This window comes from Phalaenopsis equestris, unplaced genomic scaffold (assembly GCF_001263595.1).
Source record: "Phalaenopsis equestris unplaced genomic scaffold, ASM126359v1 Scaffold000002, whole genome shotgun sequence".
NCBI classification, from domain to species: domain Eukaryota; kingdom Viridiplantae; phylum Streptophyta; class Magnoliopsida; order Asparagales; family Orchidaceae; genus Phalaenopsis; species Phalaenopsis equestris.
Genome location: NW_018164444.1, coordinates 3581515 through 3599191, shown reverse-complemented (window position 1 = coordinate 3599191; position 17677 = coordinate 3581515). Strand labels below are relative to the sequence as shown.

At 33.3% G+C, this 17677-nt stretch overlaps 1 protein-coding gene across 1 annotated transcript in view; it reads right to left on the bottom strand.

Moving 5' to 3' along the window:
* Nucleotides 1-1109: 1109 nt before the first annotated feature.
* LOC110022459 (nuclear pore complex protein NUP1-like) overlaps nt 1110-17677 on the bottom strand; it is a 16774-nt gene continuing 206 nt past the window's right edge. Inside the window, exons 2-10 of the mRNA XM_020721413.1 lie at nt 17464-17665; nt 12878-12930; nt 8598-8710; nt 8250-8415; nt 6818-7132; nt 6622-6705; nt 4348-5055; nt 3802-4226; nt 1110-3082 (exon numbers count right to left, since the gene is read on the bottom strand). Of these exons, the coding sequence (XP_020577072.1) occupies nt 1258-3082; nt 3802-4226; nt 4348-5055; nt 6622-6705; nt 6818-7132; nt 8250-8415; nt 8598-8710; nt 12878-12930; nt 17464-17665 (3891 nt within the window). The 3' untranslated portion in view covers nt 1110-1257. The remainder of the gene's footprint in view (nt 3083-3801; nt 4227-4347; nt 5056-6621; nt 6706-6817; nt 7133-8249; nt 8416-8597; nt 8711-12877; nt 12931-17463; nt 17666-17677) is intronic.

The window sequence follows — 17677 nt, the reverse complement described above, 5'->3', positions numbered from 1 at the left end:
GCCCGTCATCACCATCATCAACACCATCAATTGATATCTATCATCAGGTTTTATGATTTCATTCAACTTGAAATCAAATACAAAAACATCTCCCATGATAATTTTACATCTAATCAAAACTCTTCTAAAACATTTCTATTTAATTGTATATTTTCTTCTCTTTCAGCAAACTAAACGGCACCTAAACTACAAAGAATTCAAATGAAAGTTTAAATATTTGACTTCGGTTAAAGGGTAAGATGTGTACCTGAAGAACTTTTATGCTTGCAAGGTAGAACTTTTCCAAAATAATTATCTCCATAGATGTAACAAGTATTTTACTGAAGCATGTAAACATTAAACAAATTAAAAATATAAAATAAAACAGTCTGAATAAAATCACTAAAAAAACTGGAAGTAATAAATTCAATCACCTCCCCATAATAAAAGAAAGAAACAGAAATTATAACATACCAATAATTATAACTTCTAGAAATAGAAAAATACTAATAAATCTAATAATAGAATATACTGACAATAATATCTTTCTAAAAATCCAACACCGACAATTTATTCTCTCTCCAAAATAAGCATTTCTACAATCTGTTTGGCACATTAACTCCTTAGGTTTGAATTTAAAGACATGCAGATCAAACCCTTACCAGCAATGAAGAATCAAACAAAATGGATCAAGATATATGCTCTTAAAATAAAAATTCAGCCTAGAAGCAGATTAAAGATTCCAACAATAAGAATAAATAAACAAAAAAGGTAAATGCACCTGAAATCTTTATGCCAAAAGTCACATAAGGATAATAGATATTATAGTACACATCCATTAACACATTGTTCTTGCAAAGCACAAATAAACAAATGAAATATAACATGACAAAGCAATGAGACAAATTAAATTAAAGAGAGAAATTGTTCTATTTTGCAGGTGCAAAAAAATGCTCACCATAACTTGAAGCCATGAACAATTATCATTTCATACTCATACAGGGAAAATTTACCGCAGTACTACAGCTAATCAAAACTTTAATGGGACAAGTATATAACCAAGATGAAGAAGGAGATGGGCAGGATACAAGAGATCAGAACATAAAATTTGATTCCAGAACTAGTACAAGTACACAAAAAATTTCTCCATTGCACGGAAATATCCAGAGTCATGGTGAACAAACAATATATCTTACCTCTTGCTTCAGATTTTTTTTTGCCCAAAAAGAGTAACAATGAAACCAACAGCGAAATACTTGAAAAAAATAACTTCAATCCCTACTTCCTCCGGATTTTATCTCGTCTAACTTTCACAATTTTTCTAGAAGACTTGTCACCACCACCACTACCCAAAGAAAAGCTCCCACCTGGTGCAAACTCAGAGTTACCGCCCGTCTGAAATGGATTTGGATTTTGAAGGGTTGGGGGATTTTGTTGGCTGTTAAATTGGAAAGGGTTGGTTCCACTAGATGGCACTGCAGAACCAAACACAAAATTTGAATATGGGTTGTTGTTAGGTTGCCCAAAGGTAACAGTGGACGCTGGAGCTTGGTTTGTGTCATCCGCCATGGTGTCCTCAACACTCATCTGGTCATTATTTTGTGATACAGAACTAAACCCTCCAGATGTGCTTCGCATTTCAAAAACAGGTGTGGCTGGAGAAGCTGACATAGTGGCACTAGATGAAGTAAATGAAAAAGCAGGTACTGATGAAGAACCAAAACCAAATGAGGGAACACCGGATGCAGTGGATTTAAGTCCAAATGAAAGTCCTGTTGATGGTGAAGAACCAAACAGAGAACTAGAGATAGAAGATGATGGACCCAAAGAACTGCCGCCAAACAAACCCGAAGTGGCCACTGGTGAAATGTTATTGCCAGTTGGACTGGAAGAACTTGCACTAGCAGAAAAGGAGAAACCAGAATTTATAGTATTAGAGCCAGTTTGAAATGAGAACCCGGTACTTGAATTCGACGCACTGCCAACAGAGGAGAAGAATGCAGAACTTGTATTGGATGCACCAGCACCAGTCGAGAAGGAAAGCCCAGTACTTGATCTGGTCGAAGGGGCAGCGTTAAAAGAGAAATCAGAAGTTGAACCAAAAGGTTTTGCACCTTGGTTTGAAGCTCCAAATAACACCTGCCCAGATCCTGGTGAAGATGAACTATTCAATCCAAATGCTGAAGATGATGAGGTGCCAAAGACTGGGAAGGAAGAGCTGCTCGGCCCTAAAGTGGAAGACGAAGAAAAGGAATCAGGTTGACTAGTTAAACTCTGGGATAAATGTGAATTATTGCTACCAGATTGGGCTGGCTGAGCAGCAAACAGAGATCCCCCTGCTGCACCAAAATTTGCGCTGGAATTCTGAGAGCTGCTATTAGCAGCAGAAACACTTATGCTATCAGTCTGTGAAGAAGAACCCAAACCAAATACACCAATACTTTTAGCTGAAAAAGAAGTTGGTGCAAAACCAGAGCCACTGCTAGATGCGCCGGAGAAAGTATAAGGCATTAATGATGTAGAATATGCAGCCATACTCATGCTTGAGGAAGGCATTGCTTCAACAGAGGTAGTACCTCCTGAGCCAGGAAGGGTGGACCCAACTAAAGAAGTATCACTGCTTCCTGCGCTTAAAAATGATGATGCAACCTGTGTGGTGGGAGTAGTAAATGATCTGAATGGAGATTTGACAGAAAGCTTTCCTTCTGTATCGACAGAATTAGATTTATCTGATAATGAAGAAACTGAAACAGGAGCAGCAGTTGAGGCGGCTCCAAAATTGTAAGTAATGGGAGAGGACAATGCAGGTGAAGCAGATGAAATAGGACTGCTGGAACTTGTGACTACCAAATTGCTGTTTGATGAGAATAAACTCACTGGTGGCCGAGAAATTGTATCTGCTGTAGAAGCTGCTGATAAGGATGACAATGAAGATGAACATACTGAGCCATTGCTCTGGGTTGAAGTGATTGACGCACCAAAAGCAATGGTTTCCGCACTACCTGAAGTTGATAAACCAGAGAAGGGAACTGTTCCAGAAGATTTATGCAGACCAGCTTCATCCTTGCCACGACTGAAAAGGTTTGAACTTTCAAACTGAGTCCTATCAGAAATACAAATAGAAGAATAAGAAACAGATCAACAAATTCCGCAACGAGTTATACAAAAGTAAATTTAGTGTGATGAGGCGTTACACAAATTTTTCTTCAGTTAAATTCACATATTTCTAAAAGCTAGTTGGGCCTTCGCTGGCTATCCTTTAAATACATAGTAAGCTACTAATGCTTAATATAAATATGTCAGTGAATAAAATTAATAGAGAATTACTGGGTTTAATCCTAGTTCATACAGTTAATGAAAACTCAGTGGTATGCAGACCCAAAAAAAACCTATATTTTCGCTCCAAATTATTAATTTTCATTTCAACTAAATAGATACTACAACTGTCATGGAGCATATGTACAGATTTTTTAACTAACAAAGTCACAGGATAAGCTCGCTAAGTAATTTTGAATTTATCAGGCTCCATATCTAAAAGTTAACTAGAAAAGAACAAAAGATCTACTATTAACGGTTTTAGGAACTAGTGCTAACCAAATCCATACTTATCACGTAAGGTTCCAACCTAAGGTCCATTGAAGTGTTACAGTACCCATAGATGGAAATAAATCACATAACCACAACACCAAATTCAACAGACAGAACCAGAAGAACCTTCAAAGCATAAGAGAACACTAAACAGACAGAACATAAAAGCAAGGAAATAAACGATAATATGTTTTCTTGGAAAAATAATGAAAGAAAATTTTTAAGGCAGCTGACCTTTGGTCTGGTTTAGATTCAACAAAACAATCATTAACAACATCTGTAATTGATGAAGAGATGTCTGTACCAGAACTCCTGGAACCAAACATAAATGCAGGAACCATTTGTTCGCTTCGAGGCAGCAGCTTATCGAGTGATTGGGATGGCAAAGAGAGACCACTGGAATTAGTTGCAACCGGAAATCTAAAACTGCTCTCCTCTTTAGAATCACCAGACACATTATTCGTCTTGCCAATTTCAGTGAAGGGTACGGAACTGGAAACAGTTATACTTTTCGATGGAGACGGCGAAGTCTGCCCTGGTATTGACATGCCAGAAATAGATGCTTCAGTTTCTGTAGTTTTAGGCTCTGTTTTAACCATATTAAGGGTTGATTGAACAGAAACATCTGCATCTTGTTCATCATCCACCTCAAGGAAATCCTTTAAACAACGTAAATAGAAAATTAGCCACAAGGTAAATGAAAACTAGATTATCCAAAAGTTTTAAAAGAGAAATGTAACTATTACATAAAGGAAATGAATAAATCAACATAGTTCAAACCTCCGGAGCCGTCATTTGGAAAGCTGGCTTCCTTCGAGAAAGCATGGTAGCGGGAATGACATTGGTGATGTCTGCAGAACGAATACTGGGCTTGGCATCCATCGAAAATTTAACACCTAAAACATCTAAATTTGATGAACTAGTTTCCTGTACTTTGCCAAGCTTTTCTGATTGGGAACCTCTAACATTTTTTGGATCCTTTGCATTTCTAATGTCTGAAGTATCAATCACATCAATGCCTGTAAATTGGGAAGTATCAACATTCTCCATGCTTCTAAGGGCCCGTCCATTAAGCATATCAGTGGTTAGCTTCGAAGGTGATTCATCCATGGCCATAGGCTTTATATTAGACTTCTTTTCTGGAGGTGTAAATTTATCAAGTTGTTCCAATATTTTTCGACTTGTTTCAGTTGAATGCCCTGGAACCGGGGGAACATTTGGAGAAAATATTTTACTATCCCTATTTTCATTAATCTGTAAGCCTGAGCTGACATACTTCAGTTCATTTGGTGAACAAGGCTGCCGAGATGAATAAGGCTCCTTCAACTCCTCTTTATCAAGTTGGAGTAAAGGAAAGCTACGGGAACTACTTGAAGGCGTGAGTCGTGCATTAGCTGCAGAAACCAGAGCAGATTTCTGACGAACCCTACGAATAGGGCCAAAAGATCCATATTCGCTATCTAGAATTGAGCTAACTCGTTTCAAGACCTGCTCAGACACATAAAACAGAAATCCAAAGAATGGTCGTAAACATATGTAGCAAATCAAGTCACAAGAATCAAATTAAGATAGATAACTATATCATGAAGTCGGAGAACTAGCACTATTCAAAACAAGAAGACATTAGGCACATAAACACATGAACCACAAATATGACATTGGACACATATTTCACTGAAAATGGCAGTCTAATTATGTGTCCTTTGCAGAACACTTTTGCATTGAAAAATCAAAAAATGATAATGGGAAATGACACATATATTAAAGAGCAAAGAGGAATTACCCCAAAAAAGCCCTTTTAATAGATGTGATTTGCTTCATGATTATAGCTAGTCAAACAAGGAAGAAGAGCAGATTCCACAGCAATTAAAAGTACAGAGCACAAAGATTCCACCGGTCAAACAGATTTCAAAATAGGATTATTAACAACCAAGTCTCAAACCAATTTAAGCCCAACTCAATATGAGCGTGAAATTATTCAAGCCGAGTCAAGCTTGGTTTTAGGATGGCTTGATTCAATCTCAGCTCATGCCAAGAACAGCTTGTGAACTTATATTTGTGATCGATTTGAGCAACAAAAAAAAAAGAAAAAAACAGGATCTGAATTATATCATGAGAGAATCTTTTAGTCTAACACACATGCAACGGTACATAAACAGATTCTAGTACATAACTGCTTATGCATATGAATTGACATTGAAAAATATTCATGCGTATTTACATTCAAACATGCATGATTTGAAACAAGCCCAGCCTGGCTCTCTAGTGGGATCACTGACTTTCAATATGAGCTAAATTCCAACCAAAAACCTGTTATTAACCTGATTTAGCAAGAAGGGCTGCAGGTGAGTTGATTGTCTTCAGCCACTCATTGTGTACATGCAGGCACATGAGTTTGGTAAGTGAAACTCAGACAGAAAGTTGAAGGGGAGAATTTAAAGCTTTTTTACAAGAACGATAAGCACAATAATAATAATATTAGTAGAAAAAAGATATGTTGCCAGAAAAATAAACTTTACTGAAAATACTAAATATACTGCAAAGAAGGTAAAATAATTCAGGAAAATTTACATACATACCACTTAATTCTTATTTATTTAAATATCTAACACTAAAATTTATTCTTTACATATATGTCACCTTGCTTATGCATGAAAAGGTTTATTTCACTTTCTGAAGTTAAAATAGTGGCTTATTATGTGATAAGAAAGACTTAGCTGGTATAAATGTAAAGAAGTTTAGGTGTTAGATATGTAAATACATTAGAATTGGGTGGTATTTATGTAAATTCCCCAAAAATAAAATACCTATAGCAGATGCAATGGGATAATCACCGACTCACATCTGTACAGTGGCACAAATATGACTATGTATGAACAGTTTCGAGTGCAATTAGCTTCCCCTCTAAAGCTAGAGCGTAAAAGGCAATTAAAAGGGCTCAAGTGAAGTCAAATGGTAAAACATTTTACCCGCTGCCCGAATACCATTATAAAACTATGCTACAATGAATTTCAATCAAGAAAAACAGAAGAGGTGAAGAAAGGCAAACACCACCTGTCTGCCATCAGATTTTGAAGTGCTCCCAGGGGTTGCAACAGAAGAAGTAGAAGCATTCCCGACAGTTGTATACTTGCCCACCTGGTATAACAAGATACCGAAACATAGAAGTTAACATAAAAAAGTCATGAAAGAAAAATGAATGAAACTATAAAAGAAAAGAAAGCCAGTATCTGAGAGTATGAAAACATACCACCGCATTTACTGCTGGATCGATCTTGAAATAGGGAGATCGGGACATTCTATATATATCAGATCTTCCACGAGGTTTTGGAGTGGGATAACCAGCACCAGAAAATTCATGGGGTTCAGAAAAGGGCAAAACAGACCGAGGCATGAGTGGCAGGCCATGTGGTTTTGTTGCAGAAGGCCCAGAAAAAGGCAAACTTCTGTGTTCCCGAAAGCCTTGGCTCTGCAAACCTGTTGTTGAAGTGGATGCTTTTGGGAGTCTAGAACTCATGTATGCTTTAGCGATTTCTGCAGGAGAAGCAGCCACATCCTGAGGAATCTGTAATTCGCCAACAAAAAACACTACACAAATTAAAAAATGACGCACGAGAACATTGGTTTGTATCTAAATGCATATTCTATCTAAAAGGTTGCCTAAAATCTTAACCTAGGAAAATAAGCAAATTTTCTACAAGACAAGTAAGAGATGTAGAGTTGCAAATTCCAATAAAGAAATATTAGCAAAAAATGCCTAAAACAAAAGATGGGAAAACAAATGATTTTTGACAATCCTCCTTAGTGCCTTTCAACTAAACTTCATATAAAGAACAATAGCAAAATATTTAAATGATTAAAATCATAAATGTTCATGATCATTTACATTTGCATCTCATGGCATAAATTACAAACCCAACCAAGCATAACTCATTATGCAACAAAATATGAAATTCTTTCATAAAAAAGAAAAAAAAAACCATCAACCCGCTAGTTAAAATTGATAACCAGCAAAAATAAATAAGATGGATATCTACCCTTCTTAATACGCACTTGAATGCACAAATCTACGCTGGAAAAAAAAAACCTACAATTTATTAAAACAAGAAAAAAATCCATCTGGACACATAATCATAAGTGCATGTGAAATCTGAAAGCATCACCCATATATATATATATAAATGCAAATTAAAAAGAAAGAAACATGAAATAATGTGCACATTCACGCATTAATAAGCTCAATTAGGGATATTGATAAATAAGGCATGTTGTTTAGGGATAATGGTTAGGTGCATTTATATACATAGCACAAAATTTTTATGTATTTGCATATCTCGCACCTAAACTTTCATATTGACACATGTAGCACTCAAGACTTTAATATCACAACAAAAATTAAACTATTAAAACATTTTTTAAAAGTGAAATACACATTTTCATGCATAGGTTTAAAACACCAAAGTGCTATATATATAAATATGAAAGTTTGGGTGTGAGATATGTAAATAAATAAGAATTCTGTGTTAAATATGTAAATTTCCATAATGTTTATCCTAATTATGCCAAGAAATAGATGATGCCCATTAAACCATGGAGCAGCGAGTCCATTGTGCCTTAAAGTTTTAGACAAAAGATAAAGCAATCCCCTAGTCACCGCAATGCCATAATCACACAAAACTTACATTTAAAGGACTTTCTGATGCTGATAAATTTCTATTTAAGCTGGAGTTCCAGACACCAAATCCTTTGTCAGAAACAGAAATTTTCTCGTTATAATTTTCTGACTCTTGTCCAGTTGGCTCAATAGCTCTTGAACATATTAATCCTGTTAGATAATCAACCTGATCCCTGTTGAAAAAGCAGCTTTCAGATGATGATTTAAGATATGCAAAGCTAGCCGCAGCGATCAATTTTGAATAAAAATTCAAACGAAAAAATTGAAAAAAAAAAAAAATGCTGCCTGCCAGCTATATTAAGTATTATGTCACATAATATCTAAGGAAGCTCGCAGAACACTTAGCAGCACATACTTTGTATATTTGTTTTGCCTCAGCAGTTTCTCAATCTCAGAAATTCCCTGAGTCTCAAAATTCATTGGGTTGTGACCATCAACTGCTTCTTGAACCTGGGATTCACTCTGAGGCTGCATTAGGAAAGTTCCTTGGCAATAAGAATACTAAATAGAATGAATTTTTCGATCAAAAATTATATTAGGTTGTAAAATTAAAAATTCAAAACAGCATTTTAAAAAAATGGTTCTCTTTAAAGGGACTAACTATAAGAATGCAGTAGGATTAGCAATAGCATGGTTCGAGATGCAAATGAAACTGCCGCACAGGTAAATATAGATGTACAAGTAAATATAGATGTACAAATAAGGCGATTAAAAAAATGGAGATCTAAAAAGAAAACTAGCGTTCATACATAATTATTCATTTTTCAAACTACTAGCCTTTTTTTCTACCCAAAAAAGAAAAAAGAATTGATAAAATAGCAAAAAAAAAGGAAAAAAAATCCAGACAAAAGCAATAACCCAGGAATCATAGCAAATTAACGTTATTAAATGGCAAAATGTTATTGAATGGTAAAAGTTCTTGAATGTCAAATTTAATCATGAATCATAGTCATTCATTTAGCCAGGACATGTCATATCATGGTAAAAATTTAGTTTAACTCAAATAATGATTCAATTTCACTTTATGTTCATGATTCATTTTCCAATTAGAACCAGCCCTAAGCCATCTGCTTTCAGCCCAGTTCAGCAAAATTAAGTTGTAATACCCCAAAGATCAATTGACAAAATGGCATAAAACATAGCAAAATAACAAAAAAAAGGGGGAGCATTTACATACATAGCACACAATTCTAATGTATTTACATGTCTCATACCTAAACTTCAATATCCAAACACATAGCACTCAAATCTTTAATATCACGTCAACAATAGTAATATTAAAACTTTTAAAAATGGAAGACACCTTTTCATGCATATATTTAAAGCACCAAAGGACCAGGCATGTGAGCATGAAAGTTTAGGTGTGAGATATGTAAATAAATAAGAATTATGATCAAGGTATGTAAATTTCCCAAATAAAAGAGCCTGGAATAAAGATGATCCGGTACAGCAAAGGATACACCTTATGCAAAAGCTATGCTGGGGCTATGGCATATTATGGGGACATCCATACATAACAAAAACCGAAATCATTCTTATGTAAGCAAGAATTTGACATATCCCAATAATTAAAATAACAATATCATTCTTATGTAAGCATGAATTTCAGCCAAATTAAAAGTCAAAACAAATTACAGCTTACAAAGTAATCCTATGGTACATCACCATGTAAAATAATTATATTTTTTTCTAATATTATGTCAAGACTTAAAAATCATCCAAACCATCTAAAAGAGTTTTAAGTACTAAACATGAGTTTATGAAAAACACTGCTAGTTTAAGCAGATTGCAAATTAATATATGTAGCATAATCATTTTACCATGCAAACTAAAATGAATACTATAATAAAAAAGTAAGAAATGAAGTTTTAGGGGGCGTTTGGTAGTGTACTTTTATTAGGATTTATTACTCGATTTAACATAAATCCAACCATACATGAAAAAACGAGAAGCTAAAACCAATGTTGTGTTAAATCAATTTTCTTCTCCAATCCACCAATTTTTGGACGTAAATCCGGATTTATTAAATTCGAATATTTAGTGGATTTAACGGAATTAAATTAACAGACATAGCTCAACTGGAATAAAATGTCAAACATGTTTGTTGGATTTAATTGAATTTAGCCTCATCCGAACCAAACATTATTCTAGATTTGAATTAATTCAATAAAACAACTAATTGAATCAAAATACTAAAGCTCTAACAAAAATTTGGATGACCCAGAGCATATAATATAGGCTAAAACTTCAAATCTAGAATGCTCTGATGTCACTGTTATTTCTTCACAGCATGGTAATCACAAGATGTTAGCAGTAACAAGGCTTCAAATAAAACCGCCCCGTAGATTGGTAAAAATAAACTAGGCTTAATTTTTTATTCAAATCAATAGAGACTAGAAGGGTACTTGGCTCAAAATTTATTTTGAGTAGGTTACATGTATATAACGACTCTATCAAGATTTAATCCAGTTCACCTCAACATTATTGCATTTAATAAATATTTGATATAACAACAAATAAAAAATAGAAAATAATAGTTGGTACATTTGATCGATGCTTTCAGCTTTATACGGGGGCTCTTAGAATCAAATCCTCCCTCAAATCATGTGTTTTTACAATTTTAAGTCAAATCAAACTTAAATCATTTCGAGTTTAGCTTGCTTGGATCAAAATTAAGTCAACTTCAAGGTCAAGCTCCAGTAGAGCAGAGCTCAATAATTTTGAGTTCAAGTCAAGTAAAACTCACATAAACATAACAAGCCTTAGTCAATCACTTATTTTTAAGATCTATGTAAAAAAATGCAATCACTTTACTATTCATGGGCCTTAGAAAGTGGGGACAGATTAAATGTTTTAAGAAATAAATATTAATTATTTTGACAAGAGTTCAAAGCAAATACCAAGTTGCTTAAAACCCCACAAGTATGTACGCCCCACATCATGGCCTATCAAAAACTACATTCATATAACATCCATTCTAGTAAACACTTAGTAGAAAATATTGTGGCATGAAAATGCATCACTCTTCGATGGTTTTTTTTTTTTATATAATGTTTTTAATCATTTTAATTCTACACACATAATGTAGTCGCCATTTACTCATTGCCCATTATTTTGTGTTCAACAATCTTGTTTCAAAAAATGTCAGTGATTCTCATTAAAATTTAAGCACTCAGTTGACCATATTCATTTTCATTTCATACGAAATTTTTAAAATAGTGAAAACATTATATGGAAATTGCTTGATAAAACATATTAGCAATATAAAGCATGAACCAAAATAGAAATAACTAAACATTCCATAATAGTCACATTAGACATTATATTTCTGTATTATATAAAAAATAAGAGCTAAAATTCAGCATTCTAGAGCAAAATAACTATTTATTAAATAATAAGCGCCGGATGAAGCATCCCTTCTAGGCAAGCTTTTAATATGCATAAAAGAAACTCAAACTACATATGGAATGAAATCAAGGGATAGAGAAATACATAGAGTGGAGCATAATCAAATATAAAAGTGAACATTTTCATTAACAGTCAAAACAGGAGCAAAGCAATGAGCGAAGCAAATAAGTTTGGTTGAATTGGAGCAACAAGCAATGAGCAACGAGTGAAGCAAATGAGTTAGTTGAATTAAAAACAGAAAAAAAAAACCAGATTGTTATCTAAAGCAAAGAGTGTTTTCTGCTCGTTCTAACCCAACTGGTGTTGAAATTAGGATTAGGGGCAACAGGATATGCTCTCCTATGCCATTTAAAAGAACGGTGTGTGGGCTCTAAACCCAAACATTTAAACGCACACAAACTTTGAGCGCCCGATCATGAGGTGAATAAAGTAGTCTCTACTAAACTGTTTTCAGATGTTATAAGTAAATTTGTTTTCATATGTCATGGATACTGAAACAAATAGAATAGCTTGTTTGTGCTGAACCAGAGCCTTTCAACTCTTGTATTCTCGTCATTTTGAACTAATTCAAGGATTTTGTTTGATAGGGATTAGATTTGCATTCCAACGCTTATTTAGAAGTGTTAAATAGATTTAGTTGGGGTTGGCAACAAAAAAGCGATACCCTTTTAGGGTTAAATCCAGATTCCACCAGGTGTCAGGAATTGTTGACTTAGTTTCTAAACTTTTTTTTAACAAACAGCTTAAATAATAATAATCAACATAGAACGCAACCTTCATTCACAGGTGCATCATTTAGTTCTAATAATCACAACGTGACATGCTATATAAGAACAGAGACAAACATAAGCTCGAGAAATACTCCACAAAACGCATTAAACAAGTCAATGAGATGACCAAAAAAAAGGTACAAGACACTTGTGAAGTAAAAGACTTTAATCAAAATGATAAATATTAAAATGCTACTAAATTCCAAGGGAAGAAATATCAATTTTCATTCTAGGCCACAAGTTCAAGAAAAAAAGCTTCAAAAAAAGGTATAATGGTGGAAATCCAAGCTTTTTGGCCTAAAGCACTACAATATAATTTTTTTCTCGAGTGGAATGCAAGAAAGAAATTATTCAAAATGAACTAACCATGTAAATTCAAACAAGTAAATCAAAAAAGGTTGAATTAATTAACAGAAGTTGCATTAAGAAGATAGAAGAGTGCATGTCAACTACTTACAACATCAACTGGCTGAGGCACAAATGGTCTAACTTGGCAGTTTTGCTCTGGGCCTACAATGCATAAATAAATATAAGAATAAAAAATTGCATGATTGTCAGCCAAAAAATTAAAAAAGAAGTACTGAAGTGATTCAAACTTTCTAGTAATGTTAAATGCAAGATCTAACTTCACAGATACAACAAAAGCAGCCCCACAATAAAAAAAAGGAAAATCTACATACATACCACTCAATTCATGAGTATTTGCATAACACACCTAAATTTTAATTTTTCATACATGCCACCCTATGCATGAAAATGTGTATTTCATTTTTTGTTAAAGTTAAAATAGAAAATAGAGTTAAAATAGTAGTATTTTTATGTGATATGAAAGATTTTGGTGGTATAAATGTAAAAAGTAAAGTTTAGGTGTTAGATATGTAAATATGTAGGAATTGGGTGGTATGTATGTAAATGTCACTAAACAAAAATCCATCATCATGACCATTGGTTTTACAAGAAAATTCATTTGGAACTAGCACATATTGATATGTACTAGTTGGCTTGGCTCAATTCTATGGAAGTAGGTCAGACCAGAAACCAAACTGAAATTTGCACTGAAACTGATTCAAGCCAAAACACAGATTCAAATCATGCCATCGACACACAGTGGATGCTAAAGTTCATTATTTGCAAGAAGCTTCAATGCATCATAGTAAACTAATATATCTATTACATACATATAGATACATACACAAAAATTTGTGTATCCTCATGCCTGAATGGAATACTCTATAAAAACTCAACAACAATAGGAGCAAACATTCAAAAAGCAAAAAGGTTCAACACTAATCCTGCAATGTTGCCTGGCAAAGAAAAACAAAATTAGAGCTTAAAGTTTAATGGTGATCATTAACAAAAAGTGCTACTCTGTTATCTCTTTAAAAATTATTCCTGAATTATTTCATCTACTTATTTTACCAAAAATCTATCTTTAAATAACCATAAAATCATAAAATCATTAAGTTTTATTCGACTTGAACTAGACTTAAAATTAGCTTGATTTCAAAACAAGCCAATTAAAAAATCCCAAAAAAAAAAGACATGAGTCACAAAAGAGTTTAACTTCAAGAGAATTAACTTCAAATTAAAAAAAAAGAAAAAAAAATCATGAGTTGGAGGGCCAAATTAAACCTATAATCCCTTGCATGAGACAACACTAATCAATGCTCAAGTATTACTTTCCACATGAATTATATCAAAAATAAATAAATATATAACAATTTTGAGCAAATTCAAATTGAATCTTGAGTAAACTATCATAGCAAGATATTGACTCAGAGTTGAGTACCCTATTTTGAAACTCAAGTTGAACTTGCTTGATTCAACTAAAAAATAAATCAAGTTTCGAGTGAATTTCAAAGTTTTATATATTTTTATCATCTTTAATTGTACTTAAGTCGTACAACGCGTCGCTTCCAGAAGACGCCTAGCATTTACACAATAAAACTAATATTAAAATAATATTTTAGTATATAGGTACTCTCACAGATAAATTAATGGCATCATTTGATATTATGGTTCATATTATAGAATAGAGAGGATGCATAAGAGTGTGCAAAGCATATAAAAGTTAAGTTAATGTGTTATACATTAAAATTATGGGAAAGTGTAATTAAACATAGGTTAAGACAAGATATAAAAATTTCTCATAATCAGTTCGGATTTATGTAGGGCAAGTCTACTAAGAAAGTTACATATTTATTGAGAAAAATGATGGGGAAGTACAGAAACAATAAGGAGGATCTACATATGATTTTTAATGATTTAGAAAAAATTAACAATAAAGTTGCAAGAAAAGTTCTTTGGAGATTTCTAGAAGAAAAAGGTGTTGATATGACTTATAGTCAAGTCAATAAAGATATATGTACTAAAATTATTACTTAGTGTTCAAATATGAGGAGGATTTACCAAGAATTTTCCTATTTCAATTGGATTACATTTGGGATTGGCTTTAAGCCCATATCTTTTTTGCTTGATGCTCGTATTGGACATTTATAGGAGGATGTATCTTGGTGTATGCTTTTCGTTAATGATATCCATCTCGTGGAAAAGGCAAAAAAAGAGTTAAAAAAAAAACTAGAATTATAGAGGTCTACTTTAGAGTCTAAAGGCCTTCATTTGAGAAGATCTAAAATTGAATAGATGTAATGTAATTTTAGTAGTAGTAGATCTAGTGACAGAGTTGTAATAATGGGTGATCAAATCATTAAAAGGAGTGAAAGTTTTAGATATCTCGGGTTTATTGATTAAATTGATAGTGAAATATATGGGGATGTTATTAGCAGAATTCAAGTTGGATGACTGAAGTGGAGGAATGCATCGGACCTATTGTGTGACAGAAAAGTGTTGCTTAGACTTAAAAGAAAATTGTATAAAATGGTGGTGAGATGTGCAATGCTTTATAGCGCAGAATGTTGGCCTACAAAAGAAAAGCATAAAACTAAGTTAAGTGTTGTTGGGATGAGAATGCTTAGGTGGATGAGTGGCTTTACACTTAGAGACAAAATGCGAATCGAATATATCCATGAAGGATTGTTGTAGCTCCAACCGCAGACAAAATTAGAGAGAGTCATCTTAGATGTTTGATCACATTAAATGTTAACCATCTGATGACCCAGTTAGGAGAGCAAATATTTTAGAATTGACTTCTGTTAAGAAAGGTAGAATTGGGCATGTTGTTGTTGTAGTTGCTGTTGCAATTTTAATATTCTCAATTTTAGCATGCTAAATTTGAATATCAATGAGTTAATTATCACCTAACAATCAAACCATATAGCATAACAATTCTAATTTCAGATTCATAAATTTAACTTAGGCTCTTCATATAGAAACAAACACAAAAAATAAAAAAAAATAAAGGAATAGATCATTTTTTTGGTGGACAAAGCATCGAACATAGAATGAGCAAAATATCAAAACAAAACAGCCTTGTACAAAATAAGTAAATATGCAAAGAACTAATATTAAAATACAAAACACTCAAGAAACTATAAATTGTACTTAAGATGATATAAATACTGTGTACAAAAATTGGTTGTTTTTTAGCCGTATATTTTTATCATTAAAAAAATCGGTTGTTTGAGGTAGTTTAAATAAATCACTCCCTATAAGCTTTGTGAGTGAATTATGTGCATGTATTAAATGAATAAAATGTGTACGTATGATATAAATTAATTGCACACAGTAAAAGAATAAAACTATTTGTAAATGATTTAGCATGAAGTATTAATCTTTTAAATTATATGCATAATTTATTGGATATTATTTAAGTTGTTTATTGAAGCTTAAAAACTAATAAGAATGTTTAAATTTACATATCTAGTTAACTATTTGATATTATCATCATAAACGTATTAATAATATAACCAACTTCTAAAATGCATAATATATTAAAAATTTGATAAAATAACAATAAAACAAGTCATCAAATGAGTAATTAAGTTATTATTAAATACACAATTCATCAAATTTGTGGTGGGCTAACAGTTAGACAACAAAAGAGAATTTCAAGAACACAAATAATAAAATGAGTTATTGCTCAAACTTGCTCGTTTATATGATATGCATTGAAAATTTTATTCAAATTTATTCACTTGTATAAATAAATGAATAAAAACAAGCATTATACAAAGGAAAAAGCGTTAATCATTGTTAACATTTGTTCCTAAATTTATGCTTAAAACCTAGTTATTCTTTGAATCCACCATAATTCAAAACATTATTTTACATTTCCTAAGAAATTTTGGGCTCTAAAAGGATCTTCAAAGTAATTGACTCGGAAACTTCATTCCCAATAAGTCGATTCATATGAATAAAATATGAATCCAGCCATCATATTGAATGTATAATATAAGTGTGAGGGTGAGCCTTCCAACCAAGACAAGCCTTCATAGTTCATTATCTCCCAAAATCAGAAGTGAACGCATGTTTAATGAGGCCCCTCAACTTTCTATTTTAAATTCTAGAGTAAAAGTGCGATGCTTGGCTGGTTATAGAGCCATGTAAGAAAATTTCGTAAAACTGCAAATTTGTTCACTTAGTTGGTGGGGAACACCAAGAAATATATTCCGCAATTTTAATAAAAAAAAAGTCACCAAATCAATTACAACAGTGAGTCTCAACCTTGCGGAAACATTGAAATCCTCCAACATCAAGAAGGAAGATATCATACAGATTCATCGATGGATGCAACAGCTACACAAATCATCAAGACTCCTTGAGATGCCAACCTTAAAGATAGCGTTTTATTGACCAATGCCGATAAGAAAACTTTCATTAACACATATATCAACTAAAATATCTAGAGATTCCCAAAATCAAAGCATTCTACTTACTCCAACCTCATTAGGATTCAACCTATTACACTATTTACGGTTGTCCAAGACAAGCACAGTTGAAGTCAACGTAGCAAACATGTTGAAAAGCCATTAAACCCTCTCGAAAGAAAGATCGAGTAACACTCCTCATATATACCAATAAAAAAACCTAAGGAATTGGCAAAAATAGCGCAGAATAAAACTAAGTAGGGTTTCTCAATCCAACCTTCAGCTTCAGGCAAGCCCTTGGGCCCCTTACGGAATACAGATGAAAATATCCTAGAGGCGCTCCCAGTAATGAACCGCGACGCAGGATCAACGAGCTTCGAGAGCCACCCGCTCCTGCTCTCAACAGCTGTTCCTAATCCACGTAGCCCGCGCGCAGCCGACGGCGGCCGATCATATGGCGAGGGGCGCCGCACAGGCCGGCGCCCGAAACT